This window comes from Salpingoeca rosetta, assembly GCF_000188695.1.
Source record: "Salpingoeca rosetta unplaced genomic scaffold supercont1.30, whole genome shotgun sequence".
In the NCBI taxonomy this organism is placed as follows: Eukaryota; class Choanoflagellata; order Craspedida; family Salpingoecidae; genus Salpingoeca; species Salpingoeca rosetta.
The window spans coordinates 159,692-167,969 of record NW_004754904.1 but is presented as its reverse complement, the minus strand read 5'-3'; the positions used below and the strand labels follow the sequence as shown (position 1 = coordinate 167,969).

At 55.3% G+C, this 8,278-nt stretch overlaps 5 protein-coding genes across 5 annotated transcripts in view; 3 read left to right on the top strand and 2 right to left on the bottom strand.

Annotated features, from left to right (window-relative positions):
* PTSG_12944 (NAD+ kinase) overlaps positions 1 to 1,266 on the top strand; it is a 5,609-nt gene extending 4,343 nt beyond the window's left edge. The window contains exon 10 of the mRNA XM_004989167.1: positions 349 to 1,266. Within this exon, the coding sequence (XP_004989224.1) occupies positions 349 to 921 (573 nt within the window). The 3' untranslated portion in view covers positions 922 to 1,266. The remainder of the gene's footprint in view (positions 1 to 348) is intronic.
* PTSG_12943 (uncharacterized protein) lies at positions 1,203 to 2,338 on the top strand. Its single transcript, XM_004989166.1, has one exon. It carries the CDS (start codon positions 1,312 to 1,314, stop codon positions 2,284 to 2,286), a length of 975 nt encoding a protein of 324 aa, XP_004989223.1. The 5' UTR covers positions 1,203 to 1,311; the 3' UTR covers positions 2,287 to 2,338.
* Positions 2,339 to 2,458: 120 nt separating this feature from the next.
* Positions 2,459 to 5,520, bottom strand: PTSG_09867 (uncharacterized protein; the record flags this gene model as incomplete). The annotated part of the gene is made up of 7 exons (XM_004989165.1): positions 2,459 to 2,862; positions 3,074 to 3,147; positions 3,365 to 3,460; positions 3,768 to 3,866; positions 4,150 to 4,309; positions 4,576 to 4,853; positions 5,187 to 5,520. The coding sequence occupies 7 exons, from the start codon at positions 5,518 to 5,520 to the stop codon at positions 2,584 to 2,586; spliced, it is 1,320 nt and encodes a 439-aa protein (XP_004989222.1). The 3' UTR covers positions 2,459 to 2,583.
* Positions 5,521 to 5,637: 117 nt separating this feature from the next.
* Positions 5,638 to 7,572, top strand: PTSG_09866 (sodium-dependent glucose transporter 1). Its single transcript, XM_004989164.1, has one exon. The coding sequence runs from the start codon at positions 5,734 to 5,736 to the stop codon at positions 7,399 to 7,401; it is 1,668 nt and encodes a 555-aa protein (XP_004989221.1). The 5' UTR covers positions 5,638 to 5,733; the 3' UTR covers positions 7,402 to 7,572.
* PTSG_09865 (uncharacterized protein) overlaps positions 7,490 to 8,278 on the bottom strand; it is a 9,445-nt gene continuing 8,656 nt past the window's right edge. The window contains exons 24-25 of the mRNA XM_004989163.1: positions 7,985 to 8,024; positions 7,490 to 7,867 (exon numbers count right to left, since the gene is read on the bottom strand). Coding sequence (XP_004989220.1) covers positions 7,725 to 7,867; positions 7,985 to 8,024 — 183 coding nt within the window. The 3' untranslated portion in view covers positions 7,490 to 7,724. The remainder of the gene's footprint in view (positions 7,868 to 7,984; positions 8,025 to 8,278) is intronic.

Here is an 8,278-nt window from a genome sequence, read left to right as displayed (position 1 = left end):
ATCCATCAACGATTTAGTGCCAACTAAGGAAAATAAGCGAGTTATAATTATCTAGATGTTCCCTCTACTGACATTTAACTTCTTTCAAGCTTAAAATGTATGGACTCTATGCCGCCGTCTGGTGTAGCCAGCCCTTGTAACTTGGTACTTTTTTTAACTCGGGACGGGGGTCTGTAGAATAGGCCTGGGAGGAAGCCCACTCGAGTGCGATTGCACACACACACACACACACACACACCCACACACACACACACACACACACACACACACACACACACACACACACACACACACACACACACACACACATACATACACACGCGCACACACACACACATATTTGCTCAGGTGCAATACTTTCGGTTTGACATTCCGCCGGCGCTGAATGCGGAGGGCCAATATCCAAAGTTTGGCCCACCCCACCTCGGCTGCCGCCTCTGCAGATATGTGGTCGATAACCACGACAAGCACTTGCCCAAGCTGAGCGGGAGCGAAATTGCAGCAAAGGTCGGCGATGTGCTCATCGACTACTTCAACAACCAGCAAGGCCACACGCCGCACCGCCCGGGCAGCGTGGTGCACGAGCCGCACATATCCACGTCACCAGCGCCGTCTGCGACTGGGCAGGCGGGTGGCGGTGGTCTTGACGGCGAGCACGAGGACAATGGACGGAGCCAGGGCCACGACAGTACAGCAGCAACAGCAACAGATGGTGATAATGATGAGGATGGTGGGAGAGATGGGCCCGGCAGCTGCAGTGGCGGTGCGTGTGGGGCGTTGAGAGAGGAGATGGAGGCCGAGTTGTCGCGGATGCGAGATCTTGTGTCGCTGCATGCGCTTAAGATCAACCAGCTGGAGCTGCAAATCATGCAACTCAAACAACACAAGCAGCAGCAGGAAGATGGGAAAGCTGGCGTGTGACGTGCTGCTGTGACGTGTTGAGGGGAGGGGGGGGGTTCACAGTTTACGTTATGTTGCATAAGGCATGAACAGCAGCTTGAACTCTTTGAACTGCGTGTCGTCGATTCCTTGCTTCTTGTGAACTTGCAATGCTTGCCCCGTTCAGCACATTCTGCCCGGCATGAACCAGTCATTGTCTCTGCCAATTGCACACATCAAACCTTGCATGGTACATGCGTTATCTTCTCTCCGGCTGCTACTCGCTTGCTTGCTTGCATGCATGCATGTTTGCTTCTTACTCGCTTGCTTGGTCGGTCGTTACACTGTTTGTCGTGGCGGCTGAGGTGGATTGGATTTGCAGCAATCTCAACAGTCAACGTCAATTCGTGTCTGCTTTTGTACTCGCACACAATGAAGCGAGAGATCAACAGCAACAGTTGGGCCTCTGTGGTGCTGGTCGCAGCAGTGGCAGTGGCAGTAGGAGCAGCGGGAACACTCGGCAATGACATGCCTTGCCAGCCAAGCGGCACGGGGTCAGGGAGGGAGTACACGTCTGACCGCCACCCGCGCGTGCTGTCCAAGATTGGCCTGGACGCAGAAGACGCAGCAGAAGCGTTTCATGTCAGCGACGTGCAGGCGTTGGAGAAGAACATCCGCAGCTGCATCCAAGAGAGCGCCGAGCACACATCGGCGCCGTCTTCGTTCAGAGCGGACCAGCGACCCGTGCACTTCTTTGTCATCTCTTATGGTGGATCCGGGAGCAAGACCTTCTGGCACTTCCTGCGCAAGTATGGCAAGTCATACCACATCCACGATCCGCATCCAGTAGAGGAGCTGCACATGCCTGCGCCGACGCACACAGACACAGCCATGTCCGTGTCCAAACACAAGATCCCAACAGCGGACCTCCATCTCTTTCGTGTCATCGTGCAAGTCCGCGACCCGTGCGAGGCGGCGTGCTCTCACCTGCACCTTGGGCTGAACAAGAACCATTGCCGCAACATGCTCAACTCAAAGTCGCACTGCCTCAACGGCCCACAGAGCTACGAAGAGTATGTACAGCGCGGAGAGGACCACATTGGGTTTGACAGGTTCTACCAAGCGTGGATGGACCCGGAGAAAGCCAAGCAGCGCAACTACAACATTGTCATCCTCAACTTCCACAAGATGTGGGACCACAAGGAAGAAGTGATCCGTGCCCTGGGTCTCCCACCATCGGCCATCAACGACTTCCCAACATCTTCTGCGGCGAGTGAGGAGGAGCGTGCCAAGGTCAAGGCATCATGTCCCCACGACGGGCTGTACAAAATCTACAAGAACGTCACCGACGACATCTACTTCAGGCTCCCTGCCGTCTCGTACCTTGGCCCGGGACCCTTCCCATAACCACTGTTGTTGTCAGTGTGTGTGTGTGTGTGTGTGTGGATGTGTGTGGGTGTGTGTGGGGGTGTGTGGGTGTGTGTGTGTGTGTGTGTGTGTGTGTGTGTGTGTGTGTGTGGTTTGGTTTGGAAGAGGATTCACCCGTGCTTTTCATGCATGCCTTTCTACGTCGCAGTTGTTATGACGCCACATGTATAAGTCTGTGTATGGTGGAGGGGGATTAACCTTGCATGGAGCATAACGCGCGTCTGCAATCAAACATGACTGCATGCATGTTCGTGTCATGCATAAATGATTGGGAGACTATTCACCCATGGTCGCGGTCACATTCTGAACAGCGGCCACAAAGTCATCAAACAGCCAGTCAGACCAGTCGTGCACAGCCACGTATGACACGCGCGCGCTGGCCTTGCTCTTGGTGGGGAGGAAGCGACAAGCAATGGTGAGCTGGTGCGCGTCCTGCAGGCCCTCCAATGCCAAATGATAGCGATGGTTGCCAATGGTCTGCATGGGTGTGAGCGTTGTCACGAAATGCTCCTTGTTGTTCGAATCCGTGTAGAACATGAAGTAGCTCTCAATCAACTGGTTTGTGTGTGTGTGTGTGTGTGTGTGTGTGTGTGTGTGTGTGTGTGTGTGTGTGTGTGTGTGTGTGTGTGTGTGTGTGTGTGTGTGTGTGTGTGTGTGTGTGTGTGTGTGTGTGTGTGTGTGTGTGTGTTGCAATGTGAAGAAAACGCCGCCACCAAAACACGACCTGTGTGCTGACGATTTGCGGAGGATCGGTCCACTCATGCACCGGCGATTCAAACGTGCGCCGGCGCCAAAGTCCAAACTCGAGATATCGCTCCACGTCTGGTTTGGGAAGGAAGCCTTTGGTGTAGATACGATGATATGTCGTTGTGTGCCATGAGAGGGCTGGGGTGAACGCGAGCAGCATAATCACAGCGCCAAATGCATACACACTCACTCACTCACACACTCACTCACACTCACTCACACACACTCACACACTCACTCACTCACTCACTCACACACTCACTCACACTCACACACACTCACACACTCACACGCATACAACACGCCGTACCTGTGGTGTCTGGGCCCATGTTGAGCACGAAGTTACAACCGCGGCCGACAGATGTGAAGTAGTTTGCCAGCAGCTCCGGCACCGTGTAGCGGCGGTCTGCAGATGGGAGAGGGGAGAAGAAGGGAAGAGGGAATACATGAAGAGAGAGAGGGGGGGACACACAGACACGCACACACACAGTTGGCGGAGGTGCAAGTGAGTGGGTGTGACACAGACGCACACGCACACACACAGTTGGCGGAGGTGCAAGTGAGTGGGTGTGACACAGACGCACACGCACACACACAGTTGGCGGAGGTGCAAGTGAGTGGGTGTGACACAGACGCACACGCACACACACAGACGCAGACACAAGCGTAGCTTTATGATACAGACACGAGGGTGCACACACATTGTTCCATACCTGAGGTGTATGGCTCCCAGAACCAGAAATGCTGATTCAACACGCCGTCGCAGTGGCTTGGACAGTAGCGCGTGCCGTCGGGCGAGCCGTAGTGGTTTCCTAGGACCATCACACACACACACACACGCACGCACAAGCACACACACACAAGCACAAGCACAAGCACACACGCGCGCACACAAGCACACAAGCACAAGCACACGCACACAAGCACACAAGCACATATCATGAACGATCATTGAGGTGAGCACAAACAACGTAACAAACCGACGATTGCACACACACACACACACACACACACACACACACACACACACACACACGCACACCGCAAAATCACACATCACAGAACATCGCACAGCACATACAAGTTTCTCCTCACCGTCAAAGTCGCTGCAGTCCTGGTTTTGGCTGTTCCAGTTTGGATATGGCATGCGAGCGAGTTCATTGCCCATCCAAGACACAGCATGTGCCGCGCTGGCGGATCCGCAGTGGTGGCATGTCGTGTTGGAGTTCTCCAACGTCTGGATGATCTTGTTGAACTGTGTGGGCATACAGCAGTGCAATCGGTGCAGTTGGGGGGGGGACGCGGTGAGCGCTTGGCAAGAACAACACAGGACTTCTCACGACGCTGACAGGGTGCTGCACAGATACACAGAAGTAAAGAAATGCTCACACAAAGCGAAGGCACAAGGCAAGAGGCCACCAACGCAGACAATGTAAGGCCAAACAGGAAGCGAGTCATGCCTCGACATGACATTACACAATACGTATTCTACAGCCACGCGGTGGCAATTCTTGTGGCCACCTCTTCGATGAGCAATTCGCCTTGAAGCCCGTCATCCAGCCACACTTGAGCCGCCGGGTTGTCGCCAAACTCGTCAAGCAGCTCCTTGAAGCGCGCCAGTTGGAACAGCACATCCACGGTTGTGGCGTTGAAGTTGACGACGTGGCGGTGCCAATTGTTGTGGAAAGAGTAGAACACGCCCGGCCGAATGCCATGCTCTTCTGCGCTCTCAAGAAAGTCCGCAACAACATTGCCCATGCCGAACCGCCATGGAGAATGCTTCACCGTGAAGGTGCTCACTGTTGAGAGTGAGTGAGAGTGAGAGTGTGTGTATGTGGGTGTGGGTGCGTGAGGGTGTGTGTGTGTGTGTGAGGGTGTGTGTGGGTGTGTGAGAGTGTGTAAGTGTGAGTGTGTGTGTGTGTAAGTGTGAGTGTGTGTGTGTGTGTGTGCGTGGAGGCAGGCGGAAGTTGTGTGGACGTGGGTGGGAGCATTGCTGCACAAACGACTCAACACGGCAAAATGCCAGCACGGTTCATGTCAGTCAGCTAAGCAGAGGGTCATCACACGCCACTTCAACACCGAGACCTCAAGACATAAGGACAAATGTCATCAACATCTCCTTCGCCCCGTACATTCTGAAGGCCACGTGGAGAACCCGGAGAAGTGGTCTGCAACGTATACGGCGTACTTTGCGCCCACGTCACGCGCCAGGGACAACCACTGGGCCGTGAACTTCTCTGAGGAAGGTGAGAACTGAGCGGCATCGAGCACTGCGTCCGGGGTACGGTTACCAGGAGGCAGGTAGGTGAGGTAGTTGAAGTGGATGATCACCCCAAATGTGTCTTCGTGGAAGGCGAGGTGTGCGGGGCTGGGCTTGGGCACATCGTAAACGGTTGTGTGCGGTTTGTCCCAATGAGCCGGGCGAAACTGCTTGCTCTTGGCCACCCACTTTTCATCCAGGTGCATCTGCGTGGCATTGGTGCCCGTTTGCTCCGATCTTGCTCCATTGCTTCCAGCGACAGCCACCGCCAACACAACACCAAACACAAACAAGCACGCCTTCCCCACCGCATTCATCGTCATCTTCACCCTCAGCATCGTTCGTCTGTCTTCTTCGTTTGTCATTCCAGAAATGTGTATGAAGTTATTCGCGAATCGCCAGCACCACAGACGACGACAATGGCCAAGATGAAGACAGCAGAGACACCAACAGCAGCGACGCTGCCGCGGTGGCTGCGGTTGTCACTGACAGCGACCAACTATACAGCCTTCTTCTGCCTGGGCTTGCTGTTGTCCTTGCTGGGGCCCACGCTGCTGGACCTGGCCACCCGCCTCGATGCCACCATTGCCCACATGGCACTGGCCTTCACCGCGCGCAGTCTGGGCTACTTGCTCGGCAGCATCGTGGGCGGACTCATCTTCGACCGCACCGCGTACAGCGCCACCATGCTCGCCACCACGCTGCTTCTGGCCGCAACCGGTTCCTTTTGCGTGCCGCTCGCCAAGAACGTCCCCGTCTTGGCGGCAGTGGTGTCGCTGCAAGGGCTGGCCATGGGCTTCCTCGACACGGGAGGAAACGTGCTGCTCATCCGCTGTTGGAAGGCAAACTGTGGACCATACCTGCAAGGGCTCCACTTCTGCTTTGGGGTTGGCGCATTCATCGCGCCGCTGCTCGCAAAGCAGTTCATTGCGCAAACATCCACCATTGAGGGCATCAACTGTACAGCCACCGCGACGTCACCACCGTCCACACTCGCCACAACACCCGTCACGCCACTGGCGACGACGACGACGATGACCGTTGCTGCTGGCGATGGCGAATCAGGGACCGTGCCGCCCGGGTTTGAGTCTCACGTCGCCACAGCATACCGCATCGGGGCAAGCCTGCTCTTGCCGCCCGCACTTGCCTTCTTGGCCCTAGCGCGCTTCACGCCACGTGACATCATGGCTGGCGGCCACGGTGGCCATGGTGGTGACGGCGCGGCAGACGCGACGCCAAAGCCACGCTCGCGCGTGTACGTGGTTGGCCTGCTGTCGGCTGCGTTCTTGTTCTTCATGCTGTATGTGGGCACGGAGGTGAGCTACGGCGGCTACATCTACAGTTACACCGTCAAGAGCTGCGAGCTGCAGTTTTCGGAGCATGACGGCGCGCTGGTGACGTCCGTCTATTGGGGGCTGTTTGCTGTTGGTCGCTTCTTTGCCATCCCGCTCTCCACGCGGTTCAGCCCGCGCACGCTCGTCATTGTGGACCTCGTCGGCTGCATGCTCGCCTCCGTGGCAATGGCGTGCTTCCCGCACAACGCAACGGTCATCTGGATTGGCTCGGGCGTGTTTGGCTTCTCCATGGCCAGCATCTTCCCGAGCGGGTATCACATGGTCGAGACATACATGGACATCTCCAACGCCGCCACCAGCATATTGGTTGTTGGCGCGGCGCTTGGCGAGATGCTGATTCCACTTGCCGTGGGCACGCTCTTCGACCGCGTTGGCCCGGAGACGTTCCTTGTCATCATCGTCATTGTGCTGTCCATTGCAACGGGGGTGTTTTTGTTCATGATGGCGTGGGTGCACCACTTCAACAAGCACCTCACGTCATCATCATCATCAGCGAGGGTCACGTACAACATTGTCGGCGCAGACAGCATGCTCATGCACGAGCTCGGGGGTAGCGCTGCGTTCGCCATCACAGACAGCAGCGATGATGACTTGGACGAGGACTTTGCACTGCCGCCCTTGGACGGTGCCCACATGCACGCAATGGTTGATGATGACGACGACGACGACGATGATGATGATGAGATGGTGTATGACTTTGCTGCTGGAGAGATGAAGCGACGACTGCTGTGATTTAAGGGTGTGTGTGTGTGTGTGTGTGTGTTTGTGTTTGTCTTAGGGTTGGAGGAGTAAGAAGATCCACCATGCGTGCTTCGCATGCCTGTTGTTGCGCCTTTCATTTCATTTTGATGATCACCAAACAAACACCCAATAGACGAGCAGAGATCCAACTGCGACACACAATGAGAATGCAAGAGCACATGTGTGCACTCGCGAGCCGACTGCTTCATGGGCAGAAGTTACACACATGCACACAACGATACAGACGAACACACGCATGCACATACACACACACACATACGTGCACATGCGCGCATGCGGAGCTGCTGTCGGTGTCACGTGGTTGAGGTTGAAGGCGTTCTGTGCTGGCGGCGCCTGCGCTGCGTCTTCTTCATCTTGATTGGCATCGACACCAGCGCGTCCGTCGCATCAGCAGCATCAGGATCGCTCTGTCCACAGGGGATGGTCAGCCGGTCGCCTGCAGCCATGCATGCAAGTGTGTGTGTGTGTGTGTGTGTGTGTGTGTGTGTGTGTGTGTGTGTGTGTGTGTGTGTGTGTGTGTGTGTGTGTGTGTGTGTGAGTGAGTGTGCCCGACAAGTAAAGGTCCAGGGGCCCATGTGCGGGATCTCTCGGTCCTGCAAGGTGTGGTGCTTTGGATTCGTGGGAAGGGCGTAGCTACGTCATCGCTGTGAAGCGAGAGAAATTAGGATCATTGGTAGAGCGTAGAAGCTAAAAGGACATGAAGCTAAAACTAACTCCCTTTCCGGTACAGAAGTGTGAGTGAGTAGAGGGTGTAAATAAAGGGTTATTTGAAGCCCCTTTTTTTTTTTTTTTCAGAAAAAAAAAGATACATGCGAATACAACCACAGCCAAGGAAGAGAGAAGAAGA